The following is a 25,570-nucleotide window of genomic DNA, read 5'->3' on the forward strand; positions in this document are numbered from 1 at the left end:
AGTTGAGACCATACCTGTTTGGGACTTACTTCCAGGTTCAGACAGACCAGTGACCCCTTAGATGGCTCAAGCCGATGTCAGTTGAGAATCCCAAACGGTTGAGGCGGTCCATCTACCTACGGGGAATTGACTTTAAGGTGGAACACCGTCCGGGGTTAGATCACGCAATTCTGATGGTCTCGCAAGGTTTTTCCCATTTAGTGAAGAAAACACCTAGTAAAGAGGGGATGGGTAGCTCTCCATACTTTCAGCTGGCCAGGACATGCGTAGGGTGGTCTTCCCCTCAACCTTTTGGCTACCTCCTCCATTTTTGTGACCACGTTCTTGCTAGCTTGCCTCCTGATTGAAATTTCAAGGAACATGAAAGACTTCCAACTCACTTGTATCTACACCAGGACTCTGCCATCTGTGAGTCTGCCCTGCCAAGTGGTGCCATCCCAGTGCTTGACCTTTGGAAGTGAGGCCTGAGGTGCTTCTCCAACCAATCCACACATCTTTATAGGAACCAGCACATCTATGCCATTGCGGGCATCAGATCCAGTCATCTTTGCCTTTGTGTGGATCGGAACCGCAGCATCTTCCGCGCTGTGTCGAGCAGACCTGGCACATAGTCCTCGGCACCAGCACATTGCCCTCGGAACCGACTCATGAGCGACTTTGCGTAGGGAAAACGAGAAACCTCCCTCTGGTGCAGGATCGAAACTGATACATTGACTCAGTTGCACGCCACATCTTCCTTGACGTCGACGCAAACCAGATTCAAGATACTTATGTTTAGCGAGCCCATGTAGATCACTGTATCAGGCCTGTGCTCCATTGCGGTCAGCCAGAACTTTAGACTTTGTCCCGGTCTGGGCCGACCAAATCTTCCACATAGACACTTACTGCTTCTGAGCACTATTTTGCAGTTTAGTCTTTAAAAATTCATATCTGAAGTTCTACTTATTGGAATTTTGTTGTTTTGGTGTTGTATTTATTAAATTAGGCTCTATTTTCCTAACCTGGTGTGGAATATTTTGTGTGGTGTTTTCACTGTTTTGCTGTTTGAAGTGTTGTACAAAGACTTTACACATTGCCTCTAAGTTAAGAGTGACTACCCTGCCCCAAGCTACCAGAGGGTGAGCAAGTGTTAATTTTTGGTTTGCCTTGCACTTACCCAGACTAGGATTGTGGTTCCTGCTTGGACAGGGTGCATAGCTTTGGCCGCCAAAAACCCAATTTCTAACAGTAACCCGTACAGATCCTCCAGTGTTGGCAACATTTTCCTTTCCCTAAGGGCTCCTAATAATATAGCTCCAGCATTCATGAATTAGCTGATTCCTGTTAAGAATTGGTTCAGCTGTTCTTAGATAAGTACTGATTCTGTAGTAAGATTGCACTGTAGTTGATTACAGTGGGAGAAACATAAACATCCATAAAAGGCAGAACATGGTGGAGTGCCCTAAGATGGTGGAGGTAGGACCTGGCTGTCGATGCAGCCTTGGAATTCAAAGAGGGTTTGCAGTGTCCCCTATAGATGTCGCCAGTCAATTGTAGCCCCAAAAGGAGATGAGCCATCAGTAAGAAAAAGATTCTCATTAGAGCAATTGAGTTTTTGAAAATTCTCAAACATTCATTTAACATCACCATCTCACTGCTTCTGAACAGATGGTTAATTTTGCTGATTGCTTAACAATTGCATTGGGCCCTCCACCAACTGACCAGGCTGAAAGTAAACTGCGTGTTATCTGCTTATATATAGAAGGTTACTCCCAGAGTTCGAAGAAGGTAAGCTTAAGTTACACTTGTCCCCAGATATATGTACGTCTCACACAACCCAGTGCAGCACACAACGTTGCTGTACTACACTGCTTTGCATGACAGGGAGAGAGCTGGAAAGCATTAATTAATCACAAATGAAGTAGGTTGCCTAATAAGATTACAAAGACTGAACCCTGTTTGGAATCAGAAGCTACCTTTTACTGCTCGCTTTAGACCCTTCAAAACATGGAGGCCAAGCTTACTGGAAGAGGATGCCTCACACACTTTTTTGTGTCATGCTTCATCATAGACACCCTTTTCCCACCCTGGTAAGAAAGTACTACCAGAGCGGACTCAACCGCCGGGAAGACTTGGTGGTAAGAGGGAGTTCTTACATAACACTTACAGGATAAGGTTGGGATTCAGATCAATTAAAAATACCTTAGGGTTCCTTGGCTATCACCTTTATTAGTGAGGTTCTTAAGTACACTAAAATGCAAATCAGTGATGGACCTTTAGAGAATAACGACTCTAGTCCAACATTCACATTAGCAACATGTTTCTGCCAATATTGTGTAGCTTAACCGATCAGGGGCATTCATCAGGTTATTGGAGGATCCCTATCTATTGTATTGTGTGTGTCCTCCTCTAATTTACATGGTGCAATGGGATAGTACATCTAAATATGAGCCCAAGTGTATAATACCTAGAAAACTAATGTCAATTCACCTTCAATTACCCTATTTTTTAGGGGATACCAGAAAATCGTCAAGAGTGGGGTGGGTCCTTCGTAGTAACACATTCGTCAGAAGGTACGTCACTCAAGAGCACCTACTGTTTTCCACTCCTTGCCGCAGGTACCGGTAAGGAGTGGAGATTAGGCGATACCAGGGTATCCCCTAAAAAGTATCCACTTCAAGATTGGTCTAGTCTGAGTTAACTAGTCAGAAACATGAAACAGATTGGTGAAGAGAGGTACAAAAAATACCTCCATCTACCATACCCCAAGAGACTTTGAATAAAGTACACAGTCTTTTGCATTTTGCACGCTATTGTTAAAAGCAAACTTGGCATGAGGCAGTAAAGATCCCCAGTTGTTATAAGTAGCCTTATAGAAGCATTGCAAAAATTGCTCTAAGGTCTTTTTGGTATATTCAGTTGATCCATGAGGCTGAACATAACATCTTGATGATAAGGCCAGATAAATGCCTAGAGCTGAACAGACTGCTTTGCAAAACAAATGTATTGAAGGCCTTTACCAGTAATAAAAGTTGATAGTAACCCATGCAATCAAAAAATATTGTTGATGAAATATCGGGCCCTAACTTGATCAGATAGTATTTTCTTAAAAGCAGAAGAATCCACCATCTTAGAAAAAGTATTCCCTAGGAACATAATAGTAGTGTTTCCTTTCACAATGAAATTAGTAAAAATGGTATGCCATGGCTTGTGTGCTACTGGCAATCGGTGAAGCAACCCAGAGGGTCTTGAACAAGAGGTCTTAAATAGTCCACAGATAATAAAAGATGAAAAAAAGACATGCACATCCTTAGTTACAGTTGCCCACCAAATCAACTGCAGAATGAGATCCAGCTTATTTTTTTAATCTCCATGACAGCACAATGAGAGTCATTACTAAGATTTAGTACTGTCTTTTGTAATTCTAATGAAGGGACGAATAAGGCTTATTTTGCAAAAATATATTTGATCCTGTTTCTTGATTTTAAATCTTCGACGAATTTCTTGTAATTCTTTCTCCTTCATGGTATTATGTGCCTTTTTTACTTGACCCATGTTAGAACCCCTTTCAATGGGCCACAGTGACACGGGCGCTACTGGGCCCAACCTTGGAGGTTGAGGCCTTTTACTCAGATGTCCAAGGCCAAAACCTACTGTGAATCATGAGCAACTGAGCCAATTACCTCTTCTGCACGCGACTCTCAAGGCTTGCGTGGAACAAGCAGTCCAAGGCTCCCTCGTTTGGTAGGAGGGGAGGGGCGGGTACAGATTAGTGAAACGCGGTCTCAACTCAAAATGCATGGAGCAGCAATAAATCATTGTCTAGCCAAGTACTCACTTTTATAAAACAAGAGCAGGATTGTATTTCTACTGCATACCACACAAAGGAAAAACAGCACACCCACAAACCGTTACAAAATCCTCCTTGAGGTTGGGGCTCTAGTATTTCATAAGTGATCCCCTGTCCCACTCCCTCTTTGCAGTAGCAATAGTGGTTATTCCCTATTCACTATTGATAACATCCAGGGTATGCCCTACTGGCAGTCTGAGTCTCAAGAGTCCACTGCGACTGTGATTTAAAGTCAATGGTGTTTCAGCACACATTCACTTGATTTAGCAGCAAGTTTCCTCCAGGGCCGTCTAGCCCAAAACAAGCCTTACCTGCACCGGCATGTGTGCACCAGATCTGCAGGCACTTACAGCAGCTCCAGGTGTACTCCGTGGGTGCAGGCTCTCTCCCTTGCGGTCGCTCTCCTTCAGCGATCAGAGGTTTCCAGCATCTTCTCCTGCAGGGTTAATGTTCACACTCTCCAAATGGGGGGAGGAGGGTGTTAGTTATGACAATCATGTTCTTGCTCCTGAACTTGGGTTATAATGCTCCCTCAGCGGCCTCACTCATCAGAATGGGATGAACCCGTCGTAGACCTCGTTGCCTCCGGTGACCTATGAGTCACTGCAGCTTGCTGTCCACTGATTCCAGCCTGGTCAATGAGGCAAAGCTATTTCTGGCCTACAGGGTTGCTGGACTTCTGCAGCACAAGGCTCTGTACCTTAGCATGCAGCTATCTTTCACCACAGCAGCTCCTCCTTGCATACGGGGTACCGCGACAACGCAAGATTTCAGCCCTTACATAACAGCAGTCTTTACTACGGCTATCTTTAGGGGGCATTCTCCTGACATACGGGGATCACCAACTTCATCACTCATAGGCACATGCACCTCCAGCACATGCATACACCATGCATGCTCTACTTAGGACTACATTACCCTGCCCTGCACCCTTGCCAGGAACCCATACACACAGTGCAGATATACCACCTCTACGCTTCGCAGCACAACACACCAATCTGATTTAGGCCGAGGTCGAGTTAGGCACACAGCAGTGGAACTTCAAAAAGTGTGTGAGCTTCTAGATCTCACACCAGTGACACAGGTTAGAAAGGGCTGTCCACTTCTACTGATCACTACACAGTATACTGTCACTGCTGCGCTTGCGCTGTTTAACTCCTGGTGAAGGCAGCAACCATCCACCACTTTGAGGGAAGAGCTTTGGGAGCACCTCTCGGTCCAAAACCACAATCCGTGAGGCAGACCTTAAGTCGAGGTTCACATGCATAATCCGTGTTTGCCTGTGACAACAAAAATCCCTATTATGGATCCAGACTTCAGTACAGTTGGACACTCAGGGCAGGGGAGCACACCCATTTCCATGCAGAGGACTTTTCTTTTTCTATTGCAATAACCCATCATAAACTTGAATAATGATACTTTCTGTTGCTGCTATCTGTTGAGGAGTCACTGCATGAGAGGGTTTGCCAGACCCTGGAATATAGGTGAAGAAAAATGGTACTGCAAAAAAAGTAAGCCTATCGGACCTGACAACTATTCCTGCACTAGAAATTCTGTGTCACTTGTAAATTCTGATGGTCATTAATTAGCTCAAGATGTCAAACTCTCATAAAATATGAGATGAGAACGCTGCAGGATCCGGGTGATGCTCAAATATGTCTAACTCTTGACATCCCCAACTCTGATTAGATAACCACAGAGGATTAGGGCGATCAAGTGAAGGAAGGGAATTAGGAAAGGAACTGCTGGGAGAGGGAAACTTGCAAAACAAGAGTAGACACTGATAAAGCATTTCTACTCTGATGTAATCTCCATAAGAGCAGAGGTCTACCTCAATTGAGGTTGTGTTGCTCCACACCTTGCTTTAAAGTCAGAAACACAAATCTGCCAGTCTTCCTGACAAATATACCTGTGAAAACAAGCACAAAAATGATTACAGGCTCATCCCTATTTCAGTCAGCAATACCTCATGTAAGACACACAATCAACACACATACCAAATTCAATTAATCAAAAACAAAAAGAAAGAATAGAACAAAACTAGAGGATCGTTCTAGCAGGGAACAAGGCAGGATCAAAAATAGGTAAGTAGATACTGGGTCCACCTGTTGAAAGTAAATCAAATATTACATTTGTTCTCAATAAAAAAATTATGAAAGCAAAAAAAGAAAGTAAATTAAAGTTTGCTATTTTTCCATTCCATAGTAGTTCATTGAATGCTCCAGGCAAATGTCAATAAAAGCAGAAAACAAAGGCCCAAGAACCAAGAGTCAGCGATTAACGGATTCCTTAGACCACTGAAATCCTCCTCCTGAAACCTGCAATGAATGAACTGTTTGAATAAACTTCCTACCTGGAAGTAAATCTCCTCGTCCGGTTGAGAGGAAAGGAAAGGAGAAGCTTCCTTACCGCTATTTATACCGGAAAGGATCCCGGGAATCCCAACCCTCAAACAGGAAATACAGCTGGCCTGGCTGTCATAAATTAATCCCCAGGAACGTAACCAGACAGTACTCCAGCTGTAGTAATCCTGGGGAATAATCAAGCTCTTCAAAGAGCGGGGGCCCTCTGCTCGAGAAACTGCAGCTATGCCCGAATCAGAAGTAACCGATCACACCGAGCGTAGCTGCGGGAGAGCCAAAGACCAGAGTGCACACAAGGAGCCAAACCTCAGCTCCAAAATCAGCTGTAGTGGCCTCACTCAGCCGAGTGAGACCCTGGGGGAACAAGCAGGAACACACTAACAAGTTACCCACCCTACTGGCATGCACTCCTCCTCTTTCTGCCAGGCCTTCTGGGAGATGTAGTTCTCTGGCGTACCGAACGTGGGGAGAGTCAGGCAGGCGCTACCGGTTCTGGGTCCTGACACAAGAGGCATAAGTCGATATTTGAAATGGCCGAATAGAGTCTGAAATGCTAACCTAATATATATGATTAGTATGTTTGCCTTCCATGAGACTAATCATTCTATAAGAGGCCAAAATCCTAAATGTATAGGCAAATGCAATAGCAGGTAATGTACAACTGTGAAGTGGCAATTGGCAAATCACCTGTTGAGGATTACTGTTGAACAGGCAAAGTGACCACTAAAACTTAGTCTTAGTTACATCAATGATAGCGAACCAGCAGCTGTGTGCGGGCCATTGTTGGGGGGTTTGGCAAAGGTCTTTTCTTCCTCTCTCACCTTTTGATTGATTTGATGATTTTGGGTCTGTTGTATATACTTTATGAATATGTCTTTTTATTGTAATGTTTTTTTATCAACCCAACAAAATATGCACCAATCAAATGCTGTCTTATATTCATCCTCAGTCGTAGGTTTTATGCTCCTTGATGGGCATGTTTGGTGAAGAGTGTTGAACCACTTACTGACTCTAATATATATTTAACCAGCTTACCCGTCACGCGTTGCTGTGATCTCATAAGAAAGGAAATTCAAGGAAACTCGTTATGATAACATTAAATTTACATTGTGTCATTGTTATTGAAACGTATTCATTTTATTTTTTAAAATATTTCTAAGTGTGGCTTGAGCAGTGCGTCCCCGATTGCTTTCCAATCTTGATTCTGGTTGCTTGCTTGTTCGTTTGAGAAGAACGGGCTTGAGCAGTGCGTACTTGATCGGCTTTCAATCTTGATTCTCGTTGCTCGTTTGTTTAAGAATTACGGGCTTGAGCAGTTTGTATTCAAACAGTTTCTAATCTTGCTTCCCGTTGCTCGTCTGTTTCTGAAGCTCGTAATGCCTTTTTCTTTCGCGCTTCTGATGTAGATTGACCAATCTATTTCCGTTTGGGGGTCATAACTGTCCACGATGCTCGCAAATTTGCTGTCTATGTCAGTATTCAAAAGATTATGAGGGCCCTGGGGGCCGATTTAAAAAAATATTTTTTGACAGAAACCTTCGCGGGAGTGTACTCAAGAACTTCCCAAAGTTTCATGGCGATTGGATGAATGGTGTAGTAATGCATAAAGGACAAACAGACAGACAGACATACTTTTGTTTTTATATATATAGATTAGACAATGTCCCTTGACCTTAACCTTGTTCATCTCCCTAAAATCTATGCAAGGTCTCACTTATTTGACTTTTTGTGAACAAAAAAAAAGAAGCTGTGACTCTGGATGTTGATGGTCCTAATATTTTGTACTCCAGATTTTCATCAAGGTATTGTTTTAAGAACTTCTTTTCTGGCTAGGACAAGGAGTATATCCTTCCATAAGGAACTTCAGCTGTAGAAGTGAGATTAATTGCATAATCACTAGATTAATGTGGAGGTAAAGACATATTCTGAATTTTATAAAAAATTTCTTTATTGTCTAAATATTGCCCCAGAACAGAAGAAAGGGTTGACCAAACCCCTCAAGATTCTTCTGAGGGGCTGAGCTTTCCTTGAACTGTGACTTGATTGCCTTTAAAGTAGTTTTGTACACAATAGTTGGAACTGTGTGACAGAATCCTTGTGGCCTAATTAATGAATTGATTAGTAGATTCAACCAAGGGACGCCTAATATCAATCAATCAATCAAGACATTTATAGAGCGCGCTACTCACCCGTGAGGGTCTCAAGGCGCTGAGGGAGGGGGAAGTGCTGCTATTGCTCGAAAAGCCAGGTCTTGAGGTGTTTCCTGAAGGTGCAATGGTCCCGGGTCATTCGTAGGTGTGCGGGGAGGGAGTTCCATGTTTTGGCTGCCAGGTAGGAGAACGATCTTCCTCCGGTGGTGGTTCTGCGAATCCGTGGGACGGTAGCGAGGGCGAGGCTGGCGGAGCGGAGCTGGCGGGTGGGGGTGTAGAACGAGAAGCGGTTGTTGAGGTATTCGGGGCCCATGTTGTGCAGCACTTTGTGTGCTTGGGTGAGGAGCCTGAACGTGATCCTCTTGTTGATGGGGAGCCAGTGCAGGTTTCTCAGGTGGGCGGATAAGTGGCTGTGGCGAGGAATGTCAAGGATGAGTTGTGCGGAGGCGTTCTGTATGCGTTGTAATCGTTTCTGAAGTTTAGCGGTGGTTTCTGCGTAAAGCGCGTTTCCGTAGTCCAGTCGGCTGGTGACGAGGGCCTGGGTGACTGTCTTTCTGGTTTCGGTGGGGATCCATCCGAAGATTTTTCTGCGCATGCGCAGAGTGTTGAAGCATGAGGACGAGACGACGTTGACTTGCTTGGTCATCGAAAGGGAGGAGTCCAGGATGAAACCCAGGTTGCGTGCGTGGTCCGATGGTGTCAGCACGGAGCTTAGTGCTGTGGGCCACCAGGAGTCGTCCCAGGCGGATGGGGATTGTCCGAGGATGAGGACCTCCGTCTTGTCAGTGGGTGGCCAGGAGTTACAATCAAATCAAATGACAATTCCTTCCTTTAATTAAACATTGATACTTAAATGGAACCGTACATCATGTGTCTATCCCAGAAACTAAGGTTCTGCCATCAACAATATGAATAAAATCCACCATATCCTTAACTTGACTAGGAAACAAATGTTTTGAAGCAGAGTTTGTATCCATAAACATCCTTGTGGCTCCGGAATCTAACATAGCCAGCACTGACCTTGAATTGCCTCTGGAAGCAGGAAGAGCTGGAAACTCTTGGTGCTAATGGAAGGCTTCGCTATTTAAATATGAGGAAGTGATGATTTCCCCAGTGGGTTTATTTGTTACCCAAGGGCTTTAGTGGGTGAACAAGAGATTGGTGAATCATATGTAAATGTAAATGTAAATTTATTGCGATTTATATAGCGCACGTATCACCCGAAGGCATCAAGGCGCTTGCCTTGGGAACCCGTCCTGGTATTCCCCTTTGAGATAACCCCAGCAGGGTATCCACAAGGTGAAAGCCAGGCATCCCGCCGCGAGGGGCTGTAGTGGAGATTAAGCAAGCTATTGCCCAGAGTCGCAGAGTGTGAACCCGTGAGTCGAGTAGGCACCGGAACGAGAATTATCGAGTCAAATTCTTGAGCCCAAGACCCGCCGAGGCGTGGAATTGAACCCTGGTCCAGGATCGATCTCAGCTTCCGGGTCTGCCGCCTCTAACCCCTGAGCCACACTTCTCCACAATACAGGCAAAGACCCGTAGCTTTTGGTCTTTGTCTCTCCTTGTCCTTCAAGGGTACTCCAGTTACTCTGACCTGCATGGGTTCTCCATTCGAAAGACTAGGCCCAGGAGTCTCAATTCTATGGGAAGAGGCTGGACCTAATCCCATGGGAAGCAGTGGAACTAGTGCCCCTATTTTTTTCTTGCTTCTGTCATTGAGATGATGTTCAATATGGAAGGCTGCCTCAACTGCTTCCTTCATGGATGTAGAAAAAGATATATATATATCTTTTCTATGGGAAGAGGCTGGACCTAATCCCATGGGAAGCAGTGGAACTAGTGCCCCTATTTTTTTCTTGCTTCTGTCATTGAGATGATGTTCAATATGGAAGGCTGCCTCAACTGCTTCCTTCATGGATGTAGAAAAATATATATCTTATATATATATATATCTTTTTCTACATCCATGAAGGAAGCAGTTGAGGCAGCCTTCCATATTGAACATCATCTCAATGACAGAAGCAAGACAAAAATAGGGGCACTAGTTCCACTGCTTCCCATGGGATTAGGTCCAGCCTCTTCCCATAGAATTGAGACTCCTGGGCCTAGTCTTTCGACTAGGCCTATATATATATTCACTGAAAAAACCATTGGTTATAGACCATATATAGTTAGGGATTAGCATTTACAAAACCTTAATTTACTCGCACAAAACCATAGAAATTCGCATATATAGTTAGTTGCAATAACTATATATCGCGCACCCGCAATCCACTGCTGATGATGTCACATATTACATCATTCATGACATGGTCAGTGACATCACTGATGACATCTCAAATGACATCACTGATGACATCTCAAATGACATCACTGATGACATCACTGATGACAACATCCAGTGACTGTATGTTTCTGTAAAGTTAAAATATGTCTTACATATTGAAGAATGAGTGGATGTATAAGTGTTTGGATGAAGGATTTAGTAGGTGCATGACTGACTGTATGAGAGAATGATTAAATGTGTCTCACTGAGTGCATGGGTTAGTGACTAAACTGTCTTAATTTGTGCATCATTATTTCTGTAGTTCTGTAAACTGCTGCATGTGTTGATCAGTAGCTATATGAGTAACTATATGGGTTATTGATTGGTTGCCCAAATATTTGTATGAGAGAGTGAGTGTGTGTGTGGGGGTGGCTGGGAGGTATGTGACTCTGTGCATAGATGTGTGAGCAGTTGATTCAGTAGATGTATGGGTTCAAAAGTGCATGTGGAAACAGCTGTATGGGTGGTTGACTATCTGCATGAGTGTATTGGTGAGTGATTGGATTTCTCAGTGCTACATGTCAAAGTAAGTACATATGTAAAACACAGTACATGTAAGAGTTGACATATATAAATAACTGTGCATAAGAGCCAGTGAATGTGTGAGTGGCTGTGTCATTGTGAACTTGTATCAGTGATTGTATAAGAGAGTAAATATGTGTTAGTATATGTTTGATTAAGTAAGGTGTGTATAACTGTATAGTTGAGGAAATGGAGGTGTGATTGATTCTTTGCATGACTGACTAGGTGTGTGAGTAACTCCATGGATGAGTGACAGTCTGAGAGTCTGTTTACACTGATTGTATCTAAGGTTATATTAGAGTCTGAAGAGGTTCATCGTATTATCACATGAATGATATCATCAGTGATGTGATCAGTAATGTCATTTGAGATGTCATCAGTGATGTCATCAGTGATGTCATTTGAGATGTCATCAGTGATGTCATTTGAGATGTCATCAGTGATGTCATCAGTGATGTCACTGACCATGTCATGAATGATGTAATATGTGACATCATCAGCAGTGGATTGCGGGTGCGCGATATATAGTTATTGCAACTAACTATATATGCGAATTTCTATGGTTTTGTGCGAGTAAATTAAGGTTTTGTAATTCTAATTTCTAATTTAAAACATTTATAAAGCGCAGCGTGCACCGAACGGTTTCTTGGCGCTAGTGGAGGGTATTGACTACAGAGACAAAATAAAATAAGATCCGGTGGTAGAGCCTGGGAAGGGGTTTACACAGGGAAAGCCTGCTTGAAAAGAAATGTTTTTAGTTCCTTACGGAAGGAAACATAATGGGTAGCCGCACGGAGGTGGTCTGGGAGGGAGTTCCAGAATGTGGGGGCCAAGGTGGAGAAGTTGGACCCACCCCACTTTTTGTGTCTAAAGCGTGGGATTTGAAGAAGGGATTTGGTGGAGGAACGGAGTTCTCTGGGGGGAGCATATTCTTTTATTAGTGAGGAAATGAAGGCGGGGCGGTGCATTCTCGGGCCTGGAAAACCATGCAGGCAGTTTTAAACAAAGATCGTTCTTTAATAGGGAGCCAATGAAGCTCCCTAAGGAGGGGTGTGGAGTGGTGATAGCGTGGGAGTCCAAAAACCAGCCGGGCAGCTTGGTTTTGAACCAGCTGCAGCCTCCTAAGACTGTATGCTGGTATGCCATTGTAAAGAGCGTTGGCATAATCCAGCCGTGATATCACTAGAGCGGCCATGATCATTTTGAGTGCCTGGGGGGAGAAGAAACGAGCGACAGTGCGGATAGTTCGGAGGGTGAGGAAGCAGGAGGAAACCACAGAGCTGATTTGGGAGTGGAGGGTAAGTTGATTATTCATTTTGACCCCCAGTGTTTTAACCGTGGTAGAAGGAGTGGGGGCGGGACCAAGGGTTGAGGGCCAGAAGAGAGAGTTCCAGGGAACTAATCCCTAACTATATATGGTCTATAACCAATGGTTTTTTCAGTGAATTTTCATGGTTTTGTAAATGCAAATTCCTAACTATATATGGTCTATAACCTATGGTTTTTTCAGTGAATTTCATTGGTTTTTTAAAAGCTAATATCTATAGCTGTAAAATATATTCTTTATTACGTGACGTATCACGTAGCCACGTGAGACGCCTCATGACGTGTCGCATAAACGTGACGTATCGTCTCTGCAGCGCAAACAAAACCCGTAACGTAAGCGCGCCAGAGCACGCTTACAGATATATATATATTTTTTTAACCTTAATTAGACAAAATCTACACGTGCACATATCTTGAGGCCTTGCAAAGGCACAACAAACAAACAGTCCCTACAATTTTGCCAAGTTTGGTGGAAATCTATTCCTTTAAATTTTATTTTACTGTTTCTCTTGGTTTTCCCCTTGTTACGCTTACCGGAACGCTACCCGGTATGCAAACCGGACGCTCCAAAAACACAAGATGTCGGACTCCCGTTACTCTGCCGGTTAGCTGCCCGGTTGGCGTACCGGGAAGCGCCTCTACCGCGAAAAATCGCAATTTTCTTTTTTTTTCTTTTGCCCCGCGAGACACTTTAATATCCCCTCATCAATCCTAGGGGGTCAGGAGGGGTCTACCTTGCCCCCTTTCCTTCATTTCCCCCTTCGTTTTTCACCACCTCTTGTCTCTCGATCCTACCGAGAGACAAGATGGCGGCCACTCCGGACTGTTTACAATGTTGACAGCCAATCAGCTTCTCCTCAGACTCCCGTTACGCTGCCGGTTAGCTGCCCAGTTAGCTGCCCGGTTCGCGTACCGGGACGCGCCTCTACGGCGAAAAATCACAATTTTTTTTTTTTCCCCGCGGGCCACTTTAATATCCCCCTCATCAATCCTAGGGGGTCAGGAGGGGTCTACCTTGCCCCCTTTCCTTCATTTCCCCCTTCGTTTTTCACCACCTCTTGTCTCTCGATCCTACCGAGAGACAAGATGGCGGCCGCTCCAGACTGTTTACAATGTTGACAGCCAATCAGCTTCTCCTCAGACTCCCGTTACGCTGCCGGTTAGCTGCCCGGTTCACGTACCGATTTGCGCCTCCACGACAAAAAATCACAATTGTTTTTTTTATTTTTTTTTGGCCCCGCGGGGCACTTTAATATCCCCCTCATCAATCCTAGGGGGTCAGAAGAGGTCTACCTTGCCCCCTTTCCTTCATTTCCTCCTTCGTTTTGGCCTCCTCTTGTCTCTCGATCCTACCGAGAGACAAGATGGCGGCCGCTCCGGACTGTTTAGAATGTTGACAGACACCGGAGAGCCAATCAGCTTCGCTTCGCGAAGCACTTTTTTCGCGAAAAGTACGCGAACTGGTGCGCTATCGGGTACGCTGTCACAGATATATCTGTTTTTTTAAACGTTAATTTCTCAAAATCCACTGGAGCACATATATTGAGACCCAGCAAAGGCACATCGGGCTAACAGTCCCTACAATTTTGCCAAGTTTCGTGCAAATCCATTCAGCCGTCCGAGCTAAAAGTGAGGCCAAACGCCCTATGGAAAAATGAATGGGAAAAACGCGTTTGGGGACCCCCTTTTTTCTCGGCCCCCCAAATTTTAAGGGGCTGCTCAGAAACAAAATGTGCCATTTTCCTGAAAATTTCAGCTGATTCCATCCACAAACGCCAAAGTTATTAGACATAGAATTTTCAAAAGTTCCATAGAGAAAAAATCCTAACTATATATACCTACTGGCTATCGCCAGTAGGTAATATATATATATATATATATATATATATATATATATATATATACATATATATATATCAGCTCTTCTTTGATTTCCTGTTTTAGCCCCGATGGAAGACTGTCAAGTTCCATTTCATTGTTTCAGCTGATAACTTATGTGACCTGTTTCAAGAGTTTAATACATCCTTGGACCCTTGCTATATTTCATAAAGAGACTCTCATAATGAGATTCAGACAGAAAGCTGAATGGATACCACATCTTAGTCTTATTCAGAGAAAACTGAGTGGGACAAAAAGCAAAATGGACTGTTACAGTATCCAGGAATTCTTTTATTTTGTTTGGATCTCTATCAAAATGCATGGCTCTGGCAGGAACTTGTGGTAATTCAGAGGGCACTCTACTGGCAAACAGTTGGCCCAGAACTGCATTTTCATTGTGTAATGACTCCAACTCCACCTTGTAAGGCTTGAGTGGGACCTGTCTGGTTCAGGTGATGTGGGCATCATCACAATCTGTCAATTGCTGGTCATGCAGGGTGCTCCTCTGGCTCAAAGGACCAACTTCTGTGGATGCCACAATGCCAACCAGTGATTGTTAGCATTAAGCTGAGGTAGTTCCATTCGAATTAAAAACACCAAGGAGGAAAAAGCCAGCGGCAGGAAAAAAAACTGCAAAGTATGCATATGATAACGTGCCAACCTACAAACAGGGAACCAGGAAAGAAGGAACCAGGGGAAAATTAATAGAACCTATCCCTAAACTGAGAGCGATGTATCCCACACAGGATACAGACTGCTGGATTTAAATAGTTATCACTGACCTGGTAGGGAAACTGTGGTCAGAAAAGGTGCAGACTGCTATCTTGAATTGGACAGCAAACAAGCACTAAGGCCATGATAGTTTGAGAAACATAGGTCCGGCAAGACCTAATGGTGCTGATTCCTAGGTGCCACAGCATTCCTAGTGCACAGCAGAACTAACTCTCTGAGCTCTGGCACCCACAGGGGAATCACTAGAGCCAGAAGCCACTGATGCTAGCGTGGAGAGATCGAGGCTATGGCACTGTCAAACTTAGCTACCCAGTAAGGAGCTCCTGGGAGTGCGCTCAAAGAGCATGCCTTTTAAAAACTCAAGGACCTTTAGTTTGGTTTGAGGTGGCAAATTATAGACAATATCTGACGTAAGACTGAGGTTGGAACTCGATTGATTGCATCCTTCAAGTCCAAAGAAGTCATTTGCTCTAAATTTCGGAGGAGTTAGGAACGGCAGTAGTGCCTTGCCCTGAGTGATCAGATCTGTTCTTTAAAATGTCTTTTCAGACACTGTTGTCCACCCGTATCAAATTTAAAGAGCCATACTCAATTTCTCATTACATGTGAATTGCTACACTGAGTTACATGAGAACAACTTCAGTCATCCTCTTTGTGTTGAGAATTTTCTTTCATCTTTCATATATTTATTGATGACCTCAATAGCCTCTCTAGGTTATTATTATTTGTTGAACTCTTCACAAAGTAATTTTTTGCGGTGCTCAAGATATGTTCAGTCTCCTTGAATATTGTATTGCAATTTGATATAGCGATATATTTCGCTTTATGTCTTTAAAGCTCATTACTTATTTCACATTGCCCCATCAAGTCCATGCCTTCCTTATTTCCTGACAAGAAATTATAAGCAAGTAATACATCAGGTTTTCTTTTTTACCAAAAATGTGTGCTTTCTTTACACTGAGGTCCGCAAATAGATCCATGGTAACATGCTTGTGATTGGGAAAAAAACTAACGGAACAAATGATGAATCATATTATCTTAATCTTCATCTAGTATTCGAATAAACTTGGCCAGAATATTTTTCAGTTTCTCTAGCTTTACATGTATGTAGTTGCAGATCTAACCTTGTAGTATAGATGCCTTAACGCTTTGTGCTGGGCTGTATTCTCTATTTCGTTACATAAGAGTATGTTTCAACCAAACCTGAGAGTTTTGTTAAGTTCACACCTAATTCCTAACTATTAAATGACTGAACTTCTTCGACAATGTTCTATATCTTTAAAGCAACACTGCCTAGTTTCCATGGCCAACCTTTAACAACATATGTTAATTAGATAGTTGATGTCCTCCTAACTGCTGTTTAAAGAATGATACATGCATTGTATGCTCACAGATTTTGTATCTCAACAGTACTTGCTTAGCTATGTTTATTTTGCACACATTAGTGGTTCTGGAACCTTGGATTGCCCCACATGGGTATATTTGAGATAATTTGGTTGTAGTTTTGTTTGTTAAGCCTACCAATACCTGGTTTATCCCATTAAGAATCTTTAATGTAGTTTGCTTATAAAACATGGTTTGGATGGATTTATACATACAGCTCTTTGAATCCTTACCTTTAGTCTTTTGTTTTTCCCATTGATTATGATCAGCAAGATGTAACTGAAAGCAGCTAAATAATGGTTAACCAGTACACCAGGTACTTACTTTTTGTTAGATTATGGCAACGTAACTTTTCTTTTGTGATCCTACTCTTTTTCAGAGTATTTGCTTATAATTGACCTAACATCCTTAAATTATTTTCAGTACCTTTAACATTACAAAATTAATTTTAAGTAACAGCAGATGCAGTATTACAATTTTTATGTAACTTAAATGGCATATTCAGGTAATCACATGCTTCCTATGCTTTTTATGCCGCTTTGGAATGCAGTTAAGTTTGTGGTATAGTTTTAATCACTCATTTCCTTCTTGCCTGTTGAGAACCAATCTTTTAAATATGATACTTTCATTTTAACCATTAGGTGTTCAAGATGAATGGCCAGATTGGGTGAAAAGCTTCTGTTTTGGTGTTCTTAATTTGATACTTGGATATTTCGTTTGATTTTCCACCAGTTTGTCTGATACAGATACTAATTCAGCAGTGTACCAGCTATAATCCAAATATGCCATCTGCAGAAATGTAAGCTTTTGATGTAGAGGCTTTATGTACTGTGGGTAGTATTCCGATGCAGATGCTGTTAGTTAGTGGCTCTATGCAGATGGCAAACAGTGTTGGATTAAGTGGGCATAAAATTAGTGTAAATTGTTTAAGTTGCTGTATCTGTCGGGTCTGCAAGCCCACTTCGCTTGAACACAAGAACCATGCACTTGGTATTCCTCCGTGGAGGCACACATCTCAAGTGCACCCACACCAAGAAGAGAACATAAACTCTGATGCCCCCCCCACGCCCCCACCAGGCCACCAACACCATGAAGAGAGCATACACTTTAATGCCCTCAGCACTTCTAGTTCACATTTTTGAGAAATCCTGTGTGGGGGAGAGAAAGAAGAACTCAATAAACTCTTGCAAGACTAAGGAAGTCTTGTGAGAACTGGCAACACTCTTGTGCATGCTCGCTTTTTAAGGCTGCACCAATCTTCTAGAAGCTGTTAGCTGTTGAGAGACTTTCCTGGAGAGGATCTACATCTTCAATTCGATAAGTACTGGAAGGTTTGCATAGAAGTGCAGTATAGTTTCGGTATATAAATGATGTTGTTTAAGATGTGTAAACTATGAACCTGAACTACTAAGCCCTGTGTCCTTAGGGCACCTACAAGAAGACATTGGGGAAATCTGTACCTTGTCATTATGCGACGAGAGAGATCCTGGTATTTACACCACAAGATTTGAGAGCAGTGGTTGCAGCGGTAAAGGGGACAACTAAAGGTACACATTAGCCAACACTGCGGGAAAGCAGGATGAGGGACCATAGCCAACAGATGTAGGGCATATAATAAAGACATCACTTAATGTTACAAGTCCTTAGAAGATCTTTATAGTCTTCAAAAGCAATTGGGAGAAGGGGCTCGAGTACTGAGGAGGATTTGGGAGCCAACTTCTCCGAATGCCACATTTAGTCAAATGTGTTTTCAGTGTATGTAACCATAGCACCAGAAGCTTTTATTGACATCTATTTCTAATGCCATGGTTAGCTCAACAACAAAATGTATGTATATATTGTTTTTATACTTATTTTTTTTATTGGTTTTACAATTTCAACCAAAAACATAACTGGCATACAACTGGACAATAGGCGCATACACTCAACATCACAGCAGTATTATATGATGGGTGGCATCTTTACGCTACTACATAGTAGTGGAAATCATGTCATTTGAACAGCGGCAGACTCAGGGGATCACAGTAACATTAAGTCAATAAAACCATGGAGCCATACAAGCTGTAATATAAGCAGAATTTCATTAATACTGATATGACCCATGCGCTTCCTTATTTTTAACTGGATTTAGAAATAAGGTTTTATTAGAATTGTTCTATAGAATAGGAGTCTTTTCAAATTCCCGAATATGTGAAAATACATATAACAATAGTATGATTGTTTCATTGACATGTTTATAAGGTTCACTGTATAAACTGGACATTTAGCTTTGCAGTCTGATTGTAATTTAATTTCTTGTTATTTATTTCATTTGACTTCCATTATATACCTGGTTGCCTTGGGATATTATTAAGACATTTGTCAGGAGTACAGTACTCTTGGTTGTTATTTGAGTTATCTGGATATACTAGTTCATGAAATGTCCTGATGTTGTGCTAGGGTATTCCTCAAAATGATAATTACATGCATTCTCAGGGGTCACAGATTTCTTTGAGATTGTCATTCTGTTCGCATTGTAATGGCATTAGTTTGTCAATGTATTTTCAATTTCTTTGACAAAATACATATTATTCCATTACAGTTCATATACGACAATGCTTAGTCTTAAGGGATGAAGAGAGCTTAATAGTTTGCTTATATGAACTGCTTGAAAACTCTGTGGCACATAAGTTATCCAAGAGGTATCTGAACTCTTCTATTTCACAAGTGAATTCTTCTTTGTTTTCCATTAGTTGATGTTGGATAACAATTGCCGTCGTTCTCTTCTTCATTTCACCTCAACATATTACTTTTCCTCAGTCCTTTAAGTCTGCTCTCCGCAGATGGGAGGACGGGCAGGTTTCCTCTTCGTGGTTTGCTCCTTCATCTGGTTGGGTACAAAGGTAATGCTAGAAGTCAAACATAAGCAAATTCTCCTGAATCATAGGGTTAGCTTACAACCATATATAGTAGCAAACGGTGGGGCTAGCACAATGCTTTTTCTACTTATTTGTCTTGTACATCCACTGGTAAGGCATTCTCACAGGCCAGATAGTTTTTATCCATCAAATTTAAAATGATAGTGTTGACCCGGATGGATTGGACGCCCCTTACTTCAAATCCTTCCAATCTCACAGTAGCAGATCCAGAAGAGAGCCTCCTTGAATTTCTACTGGAATTCAATTGAGGAACATCTCTTGGGACATCTACATTACATCCTAGGTACGTCAGCAATCAAGCCATCGTATCACCTAAATTTCCTTAAGGCTATATTTGTATTATCTTACACATGGGGTGGCCATGATAATTGAATGGAAGGTAATATCCATGTTTCTTCTTCTCCAGTGCCTTTCTTCCTTCAGGACTTTTGTGCAGGTTCTGAATCACAGCTTAAAACTGAACTGAACTGATCTGTGGCAATGTGGGAGTGGCTCAGTAGTCAGGTTCATGTCCTCCCCTACTGTCTGATGCAGTGGCATCAGAGTTTGATAGACCTGTTAGGTCAGCATATGTGGCAGAGTGGGACGAGACAATCTGTGCCAATTCTAAACCTTCAGGGGCTGCATGTTCGTTAGTCGATCTGCCTAGGTGCCATGATCTTAATCTGTTATGCTTTCACCTTCTTCTATAATGTGTGAACTACGTCACAGTGATTTGGTATTCTGCTGCCTTCTATCTGTCACATATTGTAAAGGATTATAAGAAGATATTGAGTATTTTCAATTTATACAGACTCCGAGATATAAGTGTACATGTGATATCAAGAAACACATTTCATTGCTCTTAAACCAACACTGAATTCTGGAAACAGAAACACCTTACTGTTGTGTACTGTGTTTGAACCATTTGGCTTCACAGTTGAAGCAGTCAGTCATGATCTTTGTAGTTAAGTAAATGGGCTACTACCAGATTGGAGGAGCACTTGTTCTAGGCAGTGTTCCCAAGGCAGTGCGCCTCTTTCAATAGAGTAGACTCTGGAGAATACAACAATTGCAGTCTGGGTGGCAGCCCTCTCCTTGAGGGACAGCTCCATGCTGGGTCCATCAACCTCTTCCAGGAGTCCAGTAATCTACATATTATTTCTCCTGGAGTGGCTCTCTTAATCTTTGGCCTAGTATTCTAGGATGTGTACGCACTCCCTAAGATCTGTAATGTGTTCCTGGAATTTTGGTATGGAAAGTCATATTGAAACTAGGGATTTTTCAGTTGATTTTAGTCTTTCAAATAGCATTTGTTGATCCGTCCTCAGAGGGCCAATGTCTGTGGCCAATATGTCTATCTTAAATACTAGAGCTATACATGATTCATTGATGGGCACCAGTATGGCATCCAAGCGTTGGAAGATTGATATCACCTCAATGGCTCCAGTGGGGTACATCACCACCAAACATCTTTGTGTATGGAGATTTTTTCTCTGTGCTGGTCATTCGAGCAAGGACACCTGTGCAGCTTGGATTTCATCACTTTTTGCCCTTGTGAAACGAATCCACACTCACTTGGTTGAACCAAACACTGAGGCTCTTCACTTCATTATCTTTGGCGACCCCACTCAGCCCTGCGAGGGAAGCCTCTATAGACTCTATAATTTACTAACTTTAATGAAATCTAAAGATTTAGTTGAAGAGCCTTCTGTGTACAAGGGTTAACTTTCTGGAACACATTGTTTAAGGTACTTAGACAGTTACCTAAAATTCAGAAATTCACTGAAAACCCGTCTTTTCTGCTCATCCTAAAAGCAATTGAATCTGAGCTATCCAAGGAAGTCGTACTTAATTTGTATTTGGCCCGATGGCTTAGAACCAATGTATACCACATGATTATTCCAATTTATCTACCATTGCTAAACCACCCTATCTTATAATATTGTCAAAGAGGAAGTCCTATTACTGAAGACCTACAGGCTATTTTAATTGATTATTATTGGACATGGGGAGCATTGTTGTGCTAGCATGACCGTACCCTGCTCCCCCTTCCCCTAGTGCTTTTTATGAGGTGTCAGAACTTCCCAAAAACATCCATAAATAAATAAATAGGGGACACCCTAAGATTATAAGAGGTAAACTGAATGGGATGAATCATAGAACATATGCATTGATTGCCCTATAGAAACAAAGGGCCCACACCATGCATTGCTTTTGGATAGATGCATTTCCACTAATGTGTGTACCAGCAACCAATTAGGCCTAGAGAGATAGACCAAAAGAATGATCATGACATGAGAGATATAAAACTAAGGGGTCGATTATAATTGCGGTGATTCCGCATCCTCCGGGCCGGTCGAAGCCACCGACGGCCCGGAGGATGCGAAATCACCGCAACGGACCTTCAAAACACCCACCGCCAGATTATGATGGAGGTGAGATCAACGGCGGACGGCAGGTCCGTCTGCTGCTGATCCGCGGGGTGTTGGCCGCAATTTGGTGGCAGTGTCTGCAAGACACCGCCAGCCAAATTACGTTGGGTTTGTAAACATGCTTTTCCGCGGCGGATTTACCTCCGTGAAAAAGCATGTGGACAATAGCTTCTGGGGGGGGCCCTTGGGGGGCCATTGCTGGCCCCCAAGGTGTCGGGTGGGGGTGCACATTGGGGGGTACCTATGGTACCGCCCTGCATTTGCATGTACACAGCGGCAGGCGCCGCGCGGTGCCTGCCGCTTTGTGCAAGCAAATGCAAAGCATGCATATTTAACCTTGCGGCGGGTGCTGCTTAAAGCAGCACCCGCCGCAATGTTAAATATACAGAATGTGACCGCCAGGGTGGCGGTCACATCCTAATTGGTATGGAGGGAACGCCGCTGCCCCTGCGGACGGTCCCTCCACCTCGGGGTGGCGGACGGACGCAAGTCCGTCTGCCATCCTAATCGACGTCATAGTGAGCAACTGCTTTCTGGATGAGTTGAAGTTTGTACTTCATGTATTTAGGGAAGCATTCTTATAATCTTCAACAGGAAGCAATCATAACTTAGATGATCAATGGGGCAAATATTTTTCGCAAAGTTTTAAGCTATAATGAATCAGAGATGATAATTTGAATACATAGATCTTCAGAGACAAACCTTTGTCCTTAATTGACCTAGGTTCTTGCTAGGTGCCAATAGAACTGGGGCTATACCCAAGGAGCTAGGCCACCACAAGTTGGACCATGATATAGATGGATTTCCCACAAAAAGGTCTTCATTGAAGCAACTTTGAAACCTGCCCTGATAACCAGTCAATTAGACATCCAAGTTGCTAGTAACCTGCGTATATGTAAAAATAGAAACCAAATGTGCCAATTCAGTTAAATAGATGTAAAAAAGGATATGGCTCAGGGAAGACCATTCAGCCATTTTAAGGTGAGGTTCGCCATGCTTATGGCTTTGAGGATGTTCTGGAAAACTGTGTGGAAGGTCGTAAGGAAGGCCACAAGAATAAGGCCTGCTCTGTCACCTCTATTCCATATCATGTAGTTAGACATCAAAAGATCTAGCCAACGTAATGTGCACTGAAGCCGACTCTGCCAAGTCAAGGAGGACATGATTCTTCAACAATAGAGACGTCACCTTGTCCATAGCATTTTCTGGAACCTTAGTGGTAACAAGAAGCAAAGAGATTGGGTGAAAGTTAATTAAGATGCTTCAACTAATCAAAGGGCTTTTAGTAATTCCTCTGCACGATGGCAGATATCAAAGGCTAGATGCAGAAGTTAGTAATTACTACAGATAGCAGTTGTAAGATTCTGACCTGGCAGGGACCACTATGGATGCCAGACTTAACAACACTGAGCTTTGCCGTAGTGCAGTCAACCAAATTGTAGAAAAGGTTTTCAAAGCAGTTAATTTAGAGAGCCGCAAGTTTGGGTTATGAAAAATGATTAGCATTAAGAAGTCTAAGTCTAGAGAGTACCAGAAGAATATTTTCAAAGCTGTACTTAAAAAAGTCAGAAAGATCATACCATAGAAACTAAAAGGTGGGAATGGTCTTTCACCAAAATTAGGGGATGAAAGTTCGGAGATAATTATAAATATGTCTTTAAAAATATTGGCATTGGCGCTAATATGTATAGAGTAGTGGCTATAGATAGTTTACATTTTTTTATTATCTAATTTTGAATCTAATCTGATATTCTAATTCAATTGAGGAGTCAAGTCTTCTGGGCCACTTACTTTCTGATTCTCCAAAGATTATTTCGAGGCACAAAGCTCTGCGAAGAGCCAGAAAGCATCTTTCCTTGTATGCCTTTCAGGAACGTTGTCCAGTTATTGACTAAGTTAACATAATTACTTAAATCATCATACAATTTTCACAAATTCCATTGCTGTGCCATAGAAAAATTGGAGGGGATAACTTTAAACTAAGAATGCACTGGTGAAGAGATTTAAGTGGGGGTCAACGATCAACTTATGTTTAAAATAATATCAAAGAGGATGGCCACATGATCCATCCACTGCAGAAGAATCAAGGCATTTATTAGCGTGTCACCTAGATTAGAAAAGATATTTTAAAAAATTTGATCAAGACATCTAGCCACCGATTCCTTACCTTTTGAATGCTTCCTAGGCACCAATCTGGATTTCGACATTTTTCAGCGCTACCTCTGCGCCGGGGACGGCGTCGTATGGCTCTGTAATGACGTCAACTTCGGTCATTACCTCAGTGGAGCCATATAAGTCCCCTCCAGTGCGTGGATGACAGTTTCTTCTTTTCTGGACCCAGACTAGCGCCTCTGGAGAATTCAAAAGTTAATGAATCTGCGGCTTAGCTGTGTTTTTACCAGATATTACGTTACCAATGGAAATTAACTTTTACAGCCAGCTACATGATTTTTTGGGAAACGCATGAAGCTGGCAAGACAGCTAAAACTGTCTTTAGCCAGACCTAAAAAGGCCATAACAGAACATGGATCTGACTGCATGAGAAGTGAAAGCTGAGTCTCCAGTGCCCACTGCAAGACTCATGAACTCTCTTCTGGGGGTATTGTTTAAATGTTCATTTATCTGCAAAGTATTAGCTCATTGCCTATCGGTAGCTGTTGTTGTTATTCATCTACTGTTTTACACACCCTCCACGTAGGCTGTCAAGTGTTTTTTTTTAACTAATTCAAATTGAATAAAGGTAACTGAAAATGTAAAGATAATGCAACAGCACGTGTGTCTGCAAAATAATACATATGAGTGTAATGTAGGTTGTTCCAGAAAATTGTAGGGAAATGTGCTGTTGTAGTATTGGTTTGCTATATTAACTATATAGTATTTAATGTGACAATGCTGGGGTTATTTGTCTTGTGAATTAAACATACTTGCTTGTTTTCAGAGTTTAAATTATGGATTGAGAGCTGCTGCTGAGAAAGGACTGTCTGCAATTTTCCATACTTGCTGCCGTAAGGTTCCAGCTGCTAATTTGGGCTTCGCTGATGAATCTGGTTATGCCCTAATTCACCATGCTGCCTTGCACAATCATACACCAATTATCGTACAGCTATCAAGGGCAGGATTGAACCTGAATCAGAGACGCATTTATCATTCTACAGATCATGGTAAGTGTTTTATATTTCTAAACACATTGCGGGATGGGGAGGGTGATAGTTGTTTGGGGTCATGGTCCATCCTCCTGTTGCAAAGCCTGGGAATTAACTACATATTCTGCTTGTCTTGGCGAAGATGTATTCTGTTTTTTCCAGTTTGAGTTGCACATAGAAACATTACTCCATACATCTATTGATGTTCATAATCTCATGGGGTTGTTTCACAAACTTTTCTCTTCGGTCTTTTAGAATTTATGTACTTGTTCTTCCCATTCTTTAGCTATCTCACTTGTCGTATTTCCAGATTTTTGTATTTTACTATCCTAATGCTTCCAGCACTGAGAGATACTCCATGGTGCAGGGTAATTTGTTATTTGGTCTTAAGTGTGCTTGTCAGCTTCTGTAATAATAGGAAAGGGACACATTGCATTTTGAATTGTGTACTAATACCACAACATTGGAATGCATGTCCTGCTCCTTTCTCTTATTTTCTCCGCAGCTTCATTGTGTTTGCATTAATTACTTCACTCTCCCAGCTCCCTACACCATTTCTCTCTTCTCTCTCTCCATTTGAGAC

The 25,570-nt window shown here is 42.4% G+C and overlaps 1 protein-coding gene across 1 annotated transcript in view; it reads left to right on the forward strand.

The window, feature by feature from the left end:
• The window catches only part of ANKAR (ankyrin and armadillo repeat containing), a 1,392,657-nt gene that overhangs the window by 279,515 nt on the left and 1,087,572 nt on the right, over nt 1-25,570 (forward strand). Inside the window, exon 7 of the mRNA XM_086955361.1 lies at nt 24,783-25,005. Within this exon, the coding sequence (XP_086811487.1) occupies nt 24,783-25,005 (223 nt within the window). The remainder of the gene's footprint in view (nt 1-24,782; nt 25,006-25,570) is intronic.

Source organism: Lissotriton vulgaris, chromosome 2_1 (assembly GCF_964263255.1).
Source record: "Lissotriton vulgaris chromosome 2_1, aLisVul1.2, whole genome shotgun sequence".
Taxonomy (NCBI): Eukaryota; Metazoa; Chordata; class Amphibia; order Caudata; family Salamandridae; genus Lissotriton; species Lissotriton vulgaris.